Source organism: Mobula birostris, chromosome X (assembly GCF_030028105.1).
Source record: "Mobula birostris isolate sMobBir1 chromosome X, sMobBir1.hap1, whole genome shotgun sequence".
Lineage (NCBI taxonomy): Eukaryota > Metazoa > Chordata > Chondrichthyes > Myliobatiformes > Myliobatidae > Mobula > Mobula birostris.
In genome coordinates this window covers 57405536-57422835 of record NC_092402.1, presented here as the reverse complement: position 1 = coordinate 57422835, position 17300 = coordinate 57405536, and the positions used below count along the sequence as shown (strand labels likewise).

Below are 17300 nucleotides of genomic sequence, written 5' to 3'. Positions count from 1 at the left end.
GCTAAAACCAATCAACCCAGCAATAGCTTTCATTTATATAACAGTTTTAATTTAACAAAAACATACGAAGGGGCTTCTCATTGTTTGCATTATCAAATTCAGCAAAATAGACATCAGGGCAAATGATCAATAGACTTGATCAAAGAACTTTTTAGAAAAATATAATTATGATAAAAGACAAAGATTTAGAGAAGAAAATCTAAAGCTGGACTCTATGCAGCTAAGGGCATGAGCTCTATTACTGTAGATTAAATTTAAATGTGTCTGAGAAGCCAGGGTAGGAAGTGTGCATATATCATGGCTGGTTACTAAGATGGAAAAGATTATAGAGAACTGCAGACACTTCAAAAATGAGGAGTTTCTTTAAGGAAAGGAGCCAGCCTAGTTCACAAGTGCAATAACAATGGACTAGGTGAGAGCTCATGTGTGCAGAGCTAGAATGACCTTATGTTTACAGAGAGCAGAATGAGGATAACCAGCCAGAGTGCACTGAAATGATCAGGTGTACAAATACCAAAAGCAAGAATAACTTTTAAAGCAGCAGAAGGGAGCTGAGACAGGATTGGAGTCAGGCAGCATCACAAAGATAGATATAGGAAGACTAAGTGGTAACACGAATAGAAGTAACCCAATACCCAACTCAGGGTCAAATACGACACCAGTGTCGCACAGGGTCTTGTTGTGGTTTCAGTTTCAAACAGCTTCCAGAAAGAGGGATGAAATCATTGGGTATGGAGTTTAAGGTTTTGAACTTTTCCAAGAATTTATCTGAAAATAATTTTGCTCATCCCATACTAGATGCTGGGCAAAGCCCAAAACGTAAAGTCGGTGCAAAGGTCAAGAGAATTAGTGACAAAGTAAAGGTGGGTGACATCAGTGCATAGATCATTTGAGGGGGAAAGGGAGCAGTGCAGGGGCCAGAATAGAAGCTATTACTGGTGGACTGTTTGGCTATAACAAGATAGCTAAGAATGCAATTAAGTATAGTTCCATCAGTGCAGAGAATGTTGTGGTCAATAGTGTAAAAACTACAGGCATGTGAAGAAGGGATAAATTACCATTTCAATCTGCCATTATTTAATTCCCCGCACCATCAACCATCCTCAGGCCTTGTAAAATCCCAACGTGTCCCTTGGTACCTTTGTGGTTTAATGAAACTTATGGTTACAGATCGTTGACTTTGGACTCTTGCGGATGGCAATTATTCATTCCATCATTCTAGGCTAGTTCAAAATTCAGGGCACAGAAAAGGATGTGGAGCACAGATTATTTTTATCCAGGTGTTCAGAATGAAATCCTCCATTCTCTCATTGAAAACAAGCACCTGCGCAGAGGGGCTATGGAAGATGTGTTGTTTCAGTATAAATAATTAGTCTCCAAACTACCTTCTGCTTTCAATCCTGCTTTCTCCAGCTGTTCTTTCACCACATTCTGAATCTGCCTGAGCTGGGGGTCTGTGCCACTCATTTCACGCACTTTCATCTCTTTATGCAGTGGACTGCCTGGGTTGATTTTTGTGACTCGAACTTTAACGTGCCCTTCAGTCTCTTCATCAGTCTCTGAAATGCAGCAAGAAATCAATAGCAAAGGTATAAAGGCTATTTGAGTTAAAAATAAATACAGCAGTTAAATCCTAGGATCATATTTAAACACTGTATTCCACAAAGAAAATGTGAAATACTGATTGCAGATTATCTTAAAATAAGCTGGAGACAAAAATGAACCAACTAGGGATTCCAGGGGACTTAAAAGCTCAACATAACCAAGCACCGCAGCACAGCAAGCAATAAGTAAAGCAGAAAACTAAAGAATGCAGTAAATACAATTGACTAATTATTGGAGGAAGCCACACCCAGTTCAACCTCGTGTCCAATACTGGACACAAAGTGTGCTAGCACTGGAAGACTTTTAGAGAAGGACCACTAGACATATCCTTAACATCAGTTATCAGAGTTGCAAAATAAACTTTTCAGCCTTTAAAGATCAAGAGATTTTGCAAGGTCATGTAAAAGATAGTAAATAGCATGGAAAAATGGATTAGTCTTTTTTAAAAAGCATTTCTGGAAAGTATAACTTTATGGATGTGACCTGCATTTATTTGTCCATTACTAATTGCCCTTAAGACTGTTGGAAACTACTTTCTTAACGTTGCTAACACCAACATGACATTCCCACAGTGCTGTTAGAAAGGCCGTCTCAGGATTCTGAAATACATCGCAGTCAGTGGCAGAAGGATCATGTGCCCATGCACTTACTTGCCTGCTCTTATTGTATCCAGTGCTCAAGTAAATGCAGGATGGTGTGTACGGTTTCATTATTGCCTTTGTAGCAGTTTTGAGTGGCTTGCTGGACAGATCATCAGTCCAGATGTCACTAGTCCAGGAATTAAAGTGCTATGCTACTGTACGAGCAACCAGATCGCAGTGTTGGATGCAAAGTCTCAAGCCCAAGCCAAAGACTCTGAAATGACTCAAGAAAAATATACCGCAGAGGAAAGGGGAAGGAAGAGGTACAAAGAAAACCGCAACTGTGCTAGCTCTTTGAGTGAACAGTCACATTTTGTCCATCACTGGAGAGTCATCATTTAGTAGGTGAGTAAACCTTTTTTTAAAACCTATATAGAATCAGCTTCTGCCATCTTTTCAGGTAGGCACTCCAAATCCATAAAACATAGCATTTTTCTTATCCTCATTGTTTTTGCTAAGTGCTACATTTTTATCAGAAGAACAAGGACAGGACTGTGCAGAGGGTACAATTCAAGGTGGCTGCATAACCAGAAATGTGCTCAAATCCATGAAAGTTCCAGGACAGATCAAGGAATGAAGGATAGAAATTAATTCAGCTGTGCCTCAGAAGGGTGCAGAAGCGATCTACTAGAATAGCCCCCAAGAAGCAATGATAAGCTGAAGCAGCTTCTTCCAAAACATCAAAAGAGAGGTGACTTGACAGGTGTCCAAAATCATGATGGATCTAAGCAAAGTGAGTAAGCAGAGAATGTTCTGATTGGTAAAAGGATTAAGAATCAGATGATGCCTGTAAGATGATTAGAAGAACCAAAGGGTGACTTAAGGAAAGACTCATGCAGCAGGCAGGGTTGATCTAGAATGTACTACTTGAAAAGGCAGTAGCAAGGTTAATTGCAAACCACTTGTACAAGTAACTGGAGGAAAATCAAAGGTATTAGGACCAGCTGGATTCCTCTTACAAAAAAACTTGGAAATGGGTTCAAAGCGGTAAAGAGATTCTTCCTAATAATTCAGTGTGCTTTGGGCATTCTTGTACACAAATCAAAATGTCAACATACTGATATAGTAAACAAGAGGAACTATTTTATACTCAGATCCTTGTGCAATAGTAATCCTAATGCAATTCTTACAGAGTCTTGGTGAGACCACATGGAGCACTGTGTACAATTTTGGTCACCTTTTCTAAGGGGTGATATACTTGCAATAAAGTTCAGTGAAAATTATTTCAGATTTCTGAGATGCAGGGGTTCTCCTTTACAGAGAAGTCAAGTAGAATGGGTTTGATCTCTGAAGGAAAAAATATATTTTCCTTGAGGGCTTGACAAGAGTACAAGAGAGGACATTTCCCCTTTGCTTGACTTTCTAGACAAGGACTCAGGTTTGGGGTCAGTCATTTAGGACTGAGATAAGGGGAATTTCTTTACTTAAATGAAGATATTTTTGAATTCTCTAACCTAAGAGGTTGTAGATGCTCTGTATTAAAAGGTAAAGAGATTTACTTATTTTAAAAGTGTTTAGATCAAGCTTTACTCCATTCCTGAGAATGATTTCTAGTAATTTCTACACCACTAACTGCCCACAATTTCATGGCTGTTATCTGCCATTTCTTGAACATTAGTAACTCTCCAACATTATTCTATTGAGGATGGTAAGATTATCATGTACACCTCTGCTATTTTGAGCAGTGTTGCCAGTTCATTTGGTGACTTCCCAACTTCCATTAATGTTTCCATCTTTAGTTATCTCTATCCATTTCCTGTCCACAACTTTTTATTGTGACCTTACAAAATCCACTTCCTGTCAATTACTATTCACATCTGTTTTCATGGTTTAGCCTTGCCCCACGCCTTTCCTTAAAACTCATGTTTTAAGTACAAAATCTTAGGGGTCAATTTAATGTTATTAGCCAAAGTATTCTGATAACTACATTATTAACTTTCCTGAACTTTCTATAATTTTCCTGTTATTAGTAAAAACAAGGGCACTTAGATCTTTTCATTTAGGTGTGATACCCTTAACTTTCTTTTCTTAAAAAGGCAAACATTGTACTTCAACTTTCTCCTAATATCTTCCATTGGAATTTGAAAGCAATAACTGGTCTCAATAGACAATAGGTGCAGGAGTAGGCCATTCGGCCCTTCGAGCCAGCACCACCATTCAGTGTGATCATGAGCCCTCACTTGTTTTCATAAGTGAAGGCAAACAATGGTTTACAGACCCAATTATCCTTGATCTGAGATCCTGAGCTAATGAAACTGGTATTGTCCACCAAGACTAATTCTGCTTCTTCTCTTACCCACCCCCACCCACTTCCTTTTACAAGTTAGGCTCAAATCACACGCAAACCTTTGGGTTTTTCAACATTGGAACTTTCAAGGACATGGAGCTAGAAGTATGTTTTGCATGCCAAAATGGCAAACATATTGAACTAAAGATACCAACACTACTGGTGTCATGGTATAGAAGTTGTACAGATTTTGTCCAGGATTCTTCACTTTGAAAAAATACAGGAACAAGTGCCCACATGACGTGATGTGATTCACACTGACTGCTAAGTGTTTGATCGCTGCTGTCAAGTTATTACTGTCAGCCAAACTGGTTATGGTATTGGGTTTCATGTCCATGAGCAAATGCTTTCTGTAAAAGATGGGTCCAACTGTTGTCCTCATCAGCAGAAAAAGTTAAGCGGGAGGTCAGGGTGCAAGAGTGAGGGCAATAAAGGAGAGGTCTTTGGGCTTGTACTAACAACAGAAAAAAACACCTTGTACCTGCTGTCTGTTTTGGAGAGTGACTGGGGCTACCCTTTGCTGAGTCACTATCCTCCTCTTTGTTTGAAGTTTCTTTGTCTTCAAGCTTGTCTATAAGTTTGTTTAGGGTAGTAACCAAGGTCTTCGAGGCTTGATTGCGATCAAATTCTCCTTTGAGGCCCTCTGCTTCAAGTTCATCTTGTGCCTAAGAAACATTATCAGTTTCATCAGTTGTATTGATAAAAGTTATGTTCTGTCTCGTTTTCTATTCTCTGACCACACAAGAGTTTACATAATACAAATTATTGATTGGTGAAGGTGGTTTGGCTAGAAGGTATAGTGTTGCGCATTCTACAAGCAAGGAAGCTTTCATACAATAAAAAAAATAATTCTGAGATATCAGTAGCAGAAAAGACCAAAAATCTTTGTTACTTTAACAATAACCTTTACCTTCGGTTTTATAGTTACACCCGGTAGCACAACCTAGCTGCTTCAGCTCCTGATGGCATACTCCCATTAAATACGATGCTAGCGCAGCACTTTTGCCATACCTTTAGGTTGTAATGAAATCTAAAGTTTGATGGCCCACGGAGAACATTATCTGAGCATCTGCCACTTGATCATTCTATTATGCCAAAATACCTAGAATATTACAGATCCATTCATGATTCCTCAACATGAGTTTTTACTGAGGTTGCCAGTTCATTATCCATCACACTAACATTCATTCAAAACTAACAATTCTCAGGCACTGTCAGACCATTCAACCTTTAGCGATTTTAAAAAAAATATGCAGGTTAAAATGTATTACTCACTTCATCAATAAGATTTTCAAATTCTTTTTCCATTTCTTCCTTCACTTCCCTTTTAATTTCAGCCATTTTGGATTTTGGCAGAGATACTTCATCCAGTTCTTTTACAAAATCATTGAGGAGCTCATTCTCATCATCATCATTAGCCGTATCCTCTTGTTTTTCTGAGGAGTCTTGGTCAGTGGGTTCTTCAGACTGTTGTGCAGAACTCTTGGTAGCTGGATCCTTGTCTTCACCTTTCCGCTTTCACACACCAGAAAAAACAAATTAGCTTCGATTCTCACTATCTAACTAACCTATGCATTCACCCAAGAATCTAGATTTGTAGAACAAAAATTCTATGGCTGGTTGTTGTACTGTAGCATGTAAAGTAACACCTTTTTTCCTGGCCAGTAGTTACAGTAGATTTTTGATGTTATAAGCTGCAAACCAAAAATTCATAGTTTAATACTGTTCAAATAATACACTACTCACAATAATACACTATTCAAAGCCATATTCAGGTAGAATCAGATCTCTAAGGCTGCAAGGAGGCAGATCTGAATGCAAACTGGGAATTGAGGTACATCTGGCCATATATTCCAGTTACATATGGAGCCAAAAGAAAACTGGGTCTATTATTCCACAACAGGATTATACAGCATTATTTTGTCTGTTATAGTAAGAGATGCTGCAGCAGAAAGTGTTTTAAAACTGGAATTACTACTCAAGTTCAGATAAAGCTCTTGGCTGGTATTATTCATATCTCTGTTCATCAAAATGGCCAAGTACATGAATCAGTATCGTCAATGGCAAGGAAGATCTGAGGGCATATGTACACAGCTCATTGAAAGTGGCCGAGCAAGTTGAGAAAGTTGTTTGTTTATATAAAAAAACAACACCTGGAATCCTGGAGTTCATAAAATTCAAAGGCAAGGAGTCATGACTGTGCTCAGCTCGGGAGTCCAAACTTTAAGAATGACGTTGAGAGTGGGTTACAAATATTTACAGAAATGATTTAGGGTTGAGAGACTTCGGTGATGTGAATGGACTGGAAAAGCTGGGCGTTTTCTGTTTGGAACAGAGAATTGAGGAGATCAGATGGGATTTAAAAATCATTAAGATTTTAGTCAGAGTAGATAGAACCAGAGGGCACAGGATGAAAGTTGGCATAGGCAAAAAGAACCAGAAGTAACATGAAGAAAATTTTATTCTTTTGTACAAATATGGTGAATGAGCTATACTGCCAAAAATAGTATTAGCGGTAGATTCAACTGTGGCATTCAAAATGGAGTTGGATAATATCTGAAAAGAAGGAAAGTGCAGAGCTGTAGGGAGAAGGTAGGGAAGTGGGTGTAGCAGGACTGATCGTAGAAAGAGCTGGCACATATTCAAATTGGCCAAATGGCATCCTCTGCTGCTGTAGCCATTTGGTAGTCAGGTGATTGAAGCAGCAAAAACTTGCCACAGAATGTAACCAAGCAAATTATAATAGTACACCATCATAAAGAGGATTGACACTTCAGTGTCAACCTCCTCTTTGTTTCAAAAACAACATTTGAGAATCATCTGAAAATGAAATGGACAGGATTATTTTATCACTACCTTTTCAGCTTGGTCTTTTAATTCTTGAACTAATTTTGCAAAATCTTCATGGTTCCGTATTATTCTGAGTTGCATTTTCTGCCTTCCTGAAAAGGAAAATAACCAAGAGGGGTGGGAAAGATAGCTACTATATCTCCTCAAAGTGACAAGATTATATGGAAATACAATTAAAAATCTAAAAAATCTAAAAAATTTAACAGTCATCTAAAACATTTATATTTGAATGCTTAAAATTGAATAAATGAGGTTTATTATGATAGATTTAATAAGTCGAATCTAATAAAAAGCATACTGTGGCATGCAAAAGTTTGGGCACCCCGGTCAAAATTTCTGTTACTGTGTATAGCTAAGTGAGTAAAAGATCAACTGATTTCCAAAAGGTATAAAGTTAAAGATGACACATTTCTTTAATATTTTAAGCAAGAAAACTTATTTTATTTCCATCTTTTACAGTTTCAAAATAACAAAAAAGGAAAAGGGCCCGTAGCAAAAGTTTGGGCACCCTACAAGGCAGTACTTAGTAACACCTCCTTTGGCAAGTATCACAGCTTGTAAACGCTTTCTGTAGCCAGCTAAGAGTTTTTCAGTTCTTGTCTGGGGGATTTTTGCCCATTCTTCCTTGCAGAAGGCTTCTAGTTCTGTGAAATTCTTGGGCCGTCTTGCATGCACTGCTCTTTTACAGAATTTATCCACAGATTCTGGATGATGTTTAGGTCAGGGGACTGTGAGGGCCATGGCAAAACCTTCAGCATGCCTCTCTTGAGGTAGTCCATTGTGGATTTTGAGGTGTTTTGGTTCATTATCCTGTTGTAGAAGCCATCCTCTTTTCATCTTCAGCTTTTTGACAGACGGTGTGATGTTTGCTTCCAGAATTTGGTGGTATTTAATTGAATTCATTCTTCCCTCTACCAGTAAATGTTCCCCATGCCACTGGCTGCAACACAAGCCCAAAGCATGATCGATCCACCCCCGTGCTTAACAGTTGGAGAGGGGTTCTTCTCATGAAATTCTGCACCCTTTTTTCTCCAAACATATCTTTGCTCATTGTGGCCAAAAAGTTCTATTTTAACCTCATCAGTCCACAGGACTTGATTCCAAAATGCATCAGGCTTGTTTAGATGTTCCTTTGAACCTTTTGAATAGAACTTTTTGGCCGTAATGAGCGAAGGTATGTTTGGAGAAAAAAGGGTGCAGATTTTCATGATAAAAAGCTCTCTCCAACTGTTAAGCAAGGAGGGTGGATCAATCATGCTTTGGGTTTGTGTTGAAGCCAGTGGCACGGGGAACATTTCACTGGTAGAGGGAAGAATGAATTCAATTAAATTACCAGCAAATTCTGGAAGCAAGCATCACACCGTCTGTAAAAAAGCCAAAGATGAAAAGAGGATGGCTTCTACAACAGGATAATGAACCTAAACACACCTCAAAATCCACAATGGACTACCTCAAGAGGCGCAAGATGAAGGTTTTACCATGGCCCTCACAGTCCCCTGACCTAAACATCATCGAGAATCTATGGATAGACCTCAAAAGAGCAGTGCATGCAAGACGGCCCAAGAATCTCACAGAACTAGAAGGCTTTTGCAAGGGAAAATGGACGAAAATCCCTTAAACAAGAATAGAAAGACTCTTAGCTGGCTACAAAAGCATTTAGAAGCTGTGATACTTGCCAAGGGGGGGGGTGTTACTAAGTACTGCCATGCTGAGTGCCCAAACTTTTGCTTCGGGCCCTTTTCCTTTTCTGTTATTTTGAAACTGTAAAAAATGGAAATAAAAAAGTTTTCTTGCTTAAAATATTAAAGAAATGTGTCATCTTTAACTTTATGCCTTTTGGAAATCAGTTCATCTTTTACTTGCTTAGCTATTCACAGTAAGAGAAATTTTGACCGGGGTGCCCAAACTTTTGCATACCACTGTATATGCTTATTCACAGAAGTAAAAACTACAGTGTAGTACTTTCCAAAACTGACGGACTGTAATTTTGTTTGCAATCTGGTGAAGGGCAAACCGAAACAGTCCATTGCACACCTGGAGGTGGTGGAGGGCGGCAGCTGTGGAAAGGCTGCTTTGCTCTTCTATTTCTGTCAGTGATTTACTGCCAAGGGGAAAACAAGACATTAGCTTTTTAAAAAAAAATTTACCTTGGTTACCTAGAAGATCATCATCTTCAGTTTTAACTGCATCGCTCAGCTTAGAGTCAGCCTAATGAATAAAAAAACTTGTCATTACAGTAAATCACCAGAAAGAGCAGGTTGCACATTTCCCATTGACAGTTATTTTAATGTTTATTACAACATGGTTTATGAATCCCTAAAGTTGATTCTTGTCAAAAAGACTTCATACACCGAAACAGAGTCAAGTAAACTACATAATAGAATATACACTAGCAAAGTTGAGTAATAGTCCAGCTAAAAATGTACTTGTGAATAGCTTATAGGGAAATAAGTAGGGGAATGGGATTGATGCCATTACTCTTAGAGCCAGCATAGACTCAATCGGTCAAAATTAAAATTTTGCTCAATGGGGAAAAATTCTTAACTATTGGAAATAATTATACACAGGACACTGCAACGTCAAAGTAGCCGAATCCTTAGATTTTCTTCAAGATTTACTAGAATGAGAGGGAGGGATTTTACAAATGCTTTGAATGATGAAGCACTGATGTTCCAAGCATTACCTGTCTGTGTAAAATGCCCCAGTCAAAATGAAAGGTGCTTGGTTATTCCAGCATATTGCCCCATTTTCATGGGGTAACAAACAGCTTCATTATCTTTGAGGAAACTTTAAATTTTCCATTTATCAAATAATCAATTTACTGCAAGGCTCATATGGTTATTCAAACAAAAACTCCTGATGACCAATGGGACTTGAAATGTTTCAAACAAAAACCATAACATAAAGGACGAGTTGGCCATCTGGCCCTTTGAACCTGCTCAGCAATTTAAGATCATGGTCGACCTACCGCCTCAGCTCCATTTTCCTGTACTGCCTCATATCCCGTTTCCCTAGTATTTCTGAACACTGAGCCTCTGTAGACATTCAGGAGAATAATTCCCAAGACTCATTACCTGTAGAGGTAGAAATTTCTCAAGTCCAGTCTTAAATGGCTTGCCCCTTTTCTGAAACAGTGCCCCTTGGCTTTAAACTGTCCAGCCAGGGGAAGCATCATCCATGCACCCAGCTTGTCAAGCCATTTGAACGCCTTGTGCATTTCAATGATTTCTTCGTTCATTCTTCTAAACTCTAGACAATGCAGTCTCACTCTACACGATCTCTCCTCACACAGCAAACCTGCCATCCCTGGAACCAGTCTGGGGAATCTTTTCTACAGTTCTTCTATATCCTTTTGTTTTATTGAATGGAGACTAAAATAGTACACAATACTTCAGGTGCAATGCCACCAGGGTCTTACACAATTCCAAAAGGACTTCCTTACTCTCGCATTTAAAGCTTCTCAAAGGTTAAATACCATTTGCCCATCTAATCGCTTGCTGTGCCTGCTTTTTGGCCTTAAGTAATTTGTGTACAAGCACATCTAGGTCCATTTGAACATCAACCTACCCAACCTCTCACTATTCAAAAAATACTCTGGCTCGCTGTTATGTGTGCCAAAGTGGATAACCTGTTTCCCAAGTTATATTTCACCTATAGTGTCTTTGATCATTTGTTCAACTTGTCCATCTACCTTTGCAGTCTCTTTACATCCTCCTCACCATCCCCCAATTACACTCCCACCTAGATCAGCATCATCAACAAACATATAAATGACATTTGGTCCCCTTTTTGACCTATAGGTGACCTTACAAAATGTCATCTGAAAGTCCAAAAACACCATATCCAATTGTTTTCCCCATATCTACCCAACTGATCACATCCTCAAAGAACTTCAACTAATTCAAACATGACTTTCCTATCATAAATTCACATCCATTCAATCTTTTCTTTTTAAATTCCAGTCTTCATTACAGACACCAGCATTTCCCCAACAAATTAGTAGTTTTCAGTTTTCAGTTTTCACTCTCTCCCTTAAATGCTGGAGTCATATTTGATTCCTTCCAACCCACATGAACAATTTCCGAATCTATAAACCTTTGGAAGATGATAACTAGAGCACCCATCACCTCTTTCAAACTCTGGGATGTCAATTATTAGGTTGTTGGAATTTACCAGCTTTCAAACTTGCTGATTGAATGGTGGAGTAGAGTCAATAGGCTGAATGGCCTATTCTGCTCCTATGGGCTTGTGCTTATGTCTTTTTTTTTTGACTATTACAGTATCTGCTGCCCTTCAAACAAAGGTTCAAAACAAAAAAAAAAATAAATCAAAAATTTGGCAATACCTCTTCTAGGCTTTCTTCTGAAAAGAGATCATCAGTCTCCGGTTTGCTGATTTTATTCCAGAAATCCTCACCATAATCATCCTCTTCAATCACTTCATGCGAATTTAAAGCTTCACTTTCTGGAAGTGTAACAAACCTACAACTGTTAGCCCACAGTCAGAGCTGGTCTTCAAATTCTATACATTGTATAACAGGATGAGTATAATAATCCATTTACAATTGAATAGTTTACACTTCACATTTTTCTAATGTACATTTGCACAAAGGATTTAAGATCTGAATCTGCTGTGCAGCTAGAATAAGTCTATTTCTGCCAGCTGCAACCTTCTGTGAAATTAACTAAAGTTGCAGCTCAAAAATCAGATAGCCTAAAGCTTAAATATTCATCCATTTGGTGGGTGCAATGGTTATTCAATCACCTCTAATGGCATCCTGTGTTACATGGTTACCAGGAACTACTTCTGCACCCCAGGTAAGCCTTCCTACAGACCTCCAGATTTGCAGAACTGTCTCCTCCTGTTCCTTCACCTTAAAGGTAGATGTATACAGAAGACAAAACAAGTATTAATACAGTCGACCCAAGAGATAAGGAGGATTATTAAAAGTTCTCCATCAGCTGCCCTACTATCCTGTTAAATATTGTTTTATTCATTTCAAGTTTAAGACCACTGCTCTGTACAGCTATGATAACTATTTACACCTTAATCTGCTCTTTGGAATTTTAGCCCAATATTGATCTTCAGATGAAATGTTTTGTGCATGGCTCCAGATATTGATATACTGTACCTTCCAATTCAAATATATTCTCATTACTGCTTGGAAGTTCCTCAGCTTTATTTTCAGGTTCCTGAGTCAGATCGTTCTCTTCCTTGCTCTCTGTACTTTGATCTTTCAACAACATTTCATCCAAGGTTTTCAATTCTTCTGAGATTTTTTCTACTTTGCGCTTGGTGTCAGCTAAAGATGGTGTCAGAAAAAAACAAAGGAGTCAATACTTAGAATTTGAAGAAAAAGCATCATCTCCAACTACTAGACTTCTATCAAGGATTGGACCTCTGGGCCTTCTAGATAAACTTTTGGGTGTTGAACAATCTATCAATCTGGAAAGGCAACATAACAGAACTATCTGTGTGGAAATCTAAATAAATAGGTTACCACAAGATTGAGTCATTGTTTAGCCTGGGTTGGAAAAAGACAACAGGTTAGATACAATTTATGTTGCCAACGACAAATAAACAAAATCCAATAATATAAATAAAAAAATCACAGCAGTTTCATTGTAACAGAAATCACACTTTGAGCTAACACTAATCATCAGAAGATCAGCTTCAGATTCACAAGGTTGGGATTTCAAATGAAATGTGACATCGACAGCCAATAGGTAGATGATTGGTTGGTGAGAGTGTTACCTTCTTTTAGCCAAGGTGGTGCTTTCAATTAAGGTGGGAGTTAAAATTTGCGATTACTTAGGTTATTTTAGCAGAGATAATCTACTATAGCATTAAGAATATGTGAGAATAGCCAAGTGAATAAAAACTAAAACACTCCCTATACACTCACAACTGCGTAGCCAGATTCTGCTCCAATTCCATCTACAATTTTACAGATGATACCACCACTATGGGCTGGGACTCAAACAATGATAAGTTGGATTACAGCAAGGAGATTGACAGTCTAGTGGGATGGTGTTTGTTACGACAACAGCCTTTCCCTCAACATCAACAAAAGAGCTGGTCAGTGACTTCAGGAAGTGCGGGGGGTGGGGGGGGGGGAGGAAAAAGAGAGAAAACACTTATTTACATCAATGGTGCTGAGGTCAAGAGGGTTGATAGTTTCAAGTTCTTAGGAGTGGATTTCACCAATATAGCCTGCCCTGGTTAATCCTCTAACATCATGGCCAAGAACACTTCAACTTTCCACGGTGTCACAGTGCAGAGAACATTCAAGGGAAAAGTAATACAAATGGGAATAGGCCAGTGTGGTAAAGGAGAGCAAAGCAAAGCAGAGAGAGTTACACAACAACAAGTTTAAAGAAAAATAAAACATTGAAACTACAAAAAAAAGGCATCGAACAACACTCGTAACACAATGGATGAACTAATGGCACAAATACTTATGGGTTTAATTCTAAAAGTCTAGAATTAGACAATGAGCTTAAATCATTGCAATTTCATATTATAGCACACAGAACAGTACAGTACGGGAACAGGCCCTTCAGCCCATGATGTTGTGCTAAACTAATTAACAATCAAATGTCCAGCCTTCTGCCTATTCAATGTCCATTTCCTTCGACTCCCTGCACATTCATGTGTCTAAGAGCCTCTTGAATACCTAAATTGTATTTGCCTCCACCACTACCCAGGCAGTACTACCCAGACTGTACAAAATCATAGTGAAATTTTGATCATACCGTTCTGCAAATTATCAATTTAAATACCTAGCAACACACACAAAATGCTGGAGGAACTCAGCAGGTCAGGCCCGAAACGTCAACTGTACTTTTTCCCCCCATCATAGATGCTGCCTGGCTTGAGTTGCTCCAGCATTTTGTGTGTGTTGGTTGGATTTCCAGCATTTGCATATTTTCTCTTGTTTGTAATTTAAATACCTAGACACTTTTTTTTGTTAATAAACGTTACTTACAAAGGAAACAACATTCTAGCAATAAAGGATCGCCTGAGACAACGGCATAATCCCAGGATGCTTCAGAAGTAGATGTTAATTTAGAAAAACTCCTAACACTATGTGGAATTTTGACTGCTCTGCTTTGCAAATTATTCTTGTTATGAAGGGAATACTTTAATGTGGCTCTCTCTCTCTGTCAAATATTTTCCTTCAAAGACCAAAAACTTAAAATATCAAGACCGCTAAATGAAATATTAAAGAAAAATTGCTACATCCAAGCAAGTTTGATATACCCAATAACATTTGCAATTTGAGGTGATTTGATATCAAACCTTCAGACCCAGTTAATAATCAATTCTTTATCCTTGCATTCAAGTTACTCACTGGATTTGATGTTTATAGTTTCTTCTAATGCAACACCATCTACCTGCACCATCTCAATATCACTCGAATCCTCTAATTTCTGTAGATCAATCTCAGTTCTGAATGAACTCAACCGCCAAGTCTCCACAACCTACTGGAGGAGAATTCCAAAGGTTCACTTCTCTTCAGTTCAAAAAAATACTCATTTCAATCCCAAATAGGCCAACTCTTATTATGAGACTCACTCTTAGTTCTGGACTCCTTAGCCTGGGAAATCATCTACCTTCTTTCCAACTTTCAAACCCTGTTAGAATTCTGCATATTTCAAATATAGTCAGCTATTATTCTTCTAAACTCAAAAGAATGAGCAAATCAGCTAATCGAGCAAATTGTTACTATACGTCTTCTACAGCAAGTATCAGAGTTATTTTGTAATTACTGTTCTGTGACTTGTGTACAAGGATACCTAGAGCACACTTTTTTTTAAAAAAATATAAACATCACTTCCCAATATCGCTCCATTTGAAAACAGTGATTTGGAGCTTTTGAGAAGTGTAGAAGGTAACAATTCCAATATACAATTTAATAGTGTTTGAAATATTGTTTTTGATAACTTTTTCATTAGTATTACTTCCCCAACTCTGCAAGACTCAAAACTTTTCAGACCAGAATCCAAAAAGCTGACGTCAGGGTCCAGGAAACAACCTGATTGGGAGTAAAGTGGAATGAAATAACCTGCTTTTTTGATGGAAAGTTAACAAACATTTAAGCAAGAAAAAGACTAGGTAAGCCAGAGCACTCAACTAAGGGAATGCCAAAACCAAAAGCCAAGGCCCCTGCAACAAAGGAAAGCACACTTCCATACCATGGATGTTTTTCCTGCCCATCTGGCTTCACCTATCACTTTCTTACTTACTCTCCCCACCATCACCTTTTTATTCTGGCACCTTTCCCCCTTCCTTTCCAGTCCTGAAGGGAGGGGGTGTCTCGGTCTGATACATCAACTGTTTATTTATTTCCATAGATGCTGCCTGACCTGCTGAGTTCCTCCAGCATCTTTTTTCATTTCTGCTTTAAACTTTTAAGAGGAGAAGGATGAGAGAAGCTAAGTTTTTTTTTACAACCCCCCCCCCATTTTGAATACATGTCCCTTATACGCAATGAGTTTAGTATTACTGTATTGTCTATAGATTTTCTATAGCCAAGCCTTATTGCTTTTCTTTGCCAACTACTTCCCCTTACTAAATCAAAGGAACAAATCATTATTCCAGGACAAGTAGGAAAAAGGACAAGTCAGAAAAACAAAATGGCCATAGGACAGAAAGCCAATGAAAGTACAGTTATTTCACAAGGAAGTAATACAAATAATTTTAAATACTGGTGCTAATAGAAGTCATCTAGTGTGTATTAGTTAACCTATTCTTGTCAGATTGAAGATATGAAAATTTCACTACTCACAGACTTGGGCCTTGACATATTCAACATATTGCTCTGGGCTGAGGGCAGGCTGACACTTAATTGGATGAGGCTTGGAAACAACAGCAGGACGCAAGTAAGGGTGATGGCAGATGCGAGTGGTGTGGATTGTTATCACATAATTGCAAGACTGGGGCTCATCAACTCGAGCTATGAAATCTCCCGATCCTTCTTCACACATAAACTATTAAAAATACAGTAAAAGGAAGTTATGAAATTTGATTAACACATGGAAATTAGCAATTAGTAGAAGTAATGTCAATTGAACAGTACATCTACCAACAAGCAAATATGATCAATACTTCCTCTCCTTCGAAGCAATTCATCATTTTAATTTATCTAAACACTCGAGTACATAACCAAGCAGCAGCCTCAAAAACTTGGACATTCAGGAATTAGCTGGTTCTTTAAAATAATCCAGAATTTGATGGATATTCATCTGATGCCAATTCAAGAATTACCAAGATCTACTGAATCCTATTTCTCAATTTGATATGGTGAGACTTGTACTTAATTTCCAGGTTGCTCAACTAGCACTTGGCTTCCAGTCTTTTTATAAGTCCCCATATTGACCACATAGGACAGCATAAACGCTTGGGTTCAAGTCAAAGCAAGCTGTGAAGGCAGCAGTTATTTCTCCCATATTATACCTACTTCGAACAAATGAAATTGCAGATACTGAAATCTCAAACAAGAACAAAAATCTTGCTGCAGATGCTGCTTCACTGGCTGCATTCACCTAGCATTTGTTTCTATTTCTTACACCTAGCCAGATCTGATGCTGCTCTCAATCACAGACACTTTTCCATTACTGCTTGCCCAGACCTGAATGACCTACTATAACAACTCAACCTCCTTCCACTATTGATGCTGTCCTCACCCACATCTCCCCCATTTCCTGTATATCCGCGCTCAACCCATCTTTTTGCCGCCTTAATAGTGATAAGAGTTCATCACGTCCTTACCTACTACCCATCAGCATCCACACCCAACACATTATCTTCTGCAACTTCCACCATCTCCAAAGGGTGAAATCACACCACTAGATCACACGCTAACCTTCTGCATGGATTGCTCACTCCATGATTCCCTTGTCTATTCATCTCTC

The 17300-nt window shown here is 38.4% G+C and overlaps 1 protein-coding gene across 3 annotated transcripts in view; it reads right to left on the bottom strand.

Moving 5' to 3' along the window:
* The window catches only part of os9 (OS9 endoplasmic reticulum lectin), a 74687-nt gene that overhangs the window by 17199 nt on the left and 40188 nt on the right, over window positions 1-17300 (bottom strand). For 2 of the 3 annotated variants that reach the window (XR_011883945.1, XM_072249653.1), the window contains exons 6-13: window positions 16175-16376; window positions 12515-12685; window positions 11729-11847; window positions 9531-9591; window positions 7390-7475; window positions 5809-6048; window positions 5015-5198; window positions 1386-1559 (exon numbers count right to left, since the gene is read on the bottom strand). Coding sequence is in view for 2 of the 3 variants with exons in the window: in XM_072249653.1 (XP_072105754.1) it covers window positions 1386-1559; window positions 5015-5198; window positions 5809-6048; window positions 7390-7475; window positions 9531-9591; window positions 11729-11847; window positions 12515-12685; window positions 16175-16376 (1237 nt within the window). In the remaining variant the exon portion in view is untranslated. The remainder of the gene's footprint in view (window positions 1-1385; window positions 1560-5014; window positions 5199-5808; window positions 6049-7389; window positions 7476-9530; window positions 9592-11728; window positions 11848-12514; window positions 12686-16174; window positions 16377-17300) is intronic. The other variant, XM_072249654.1, reaches the window with a different exon arrangement.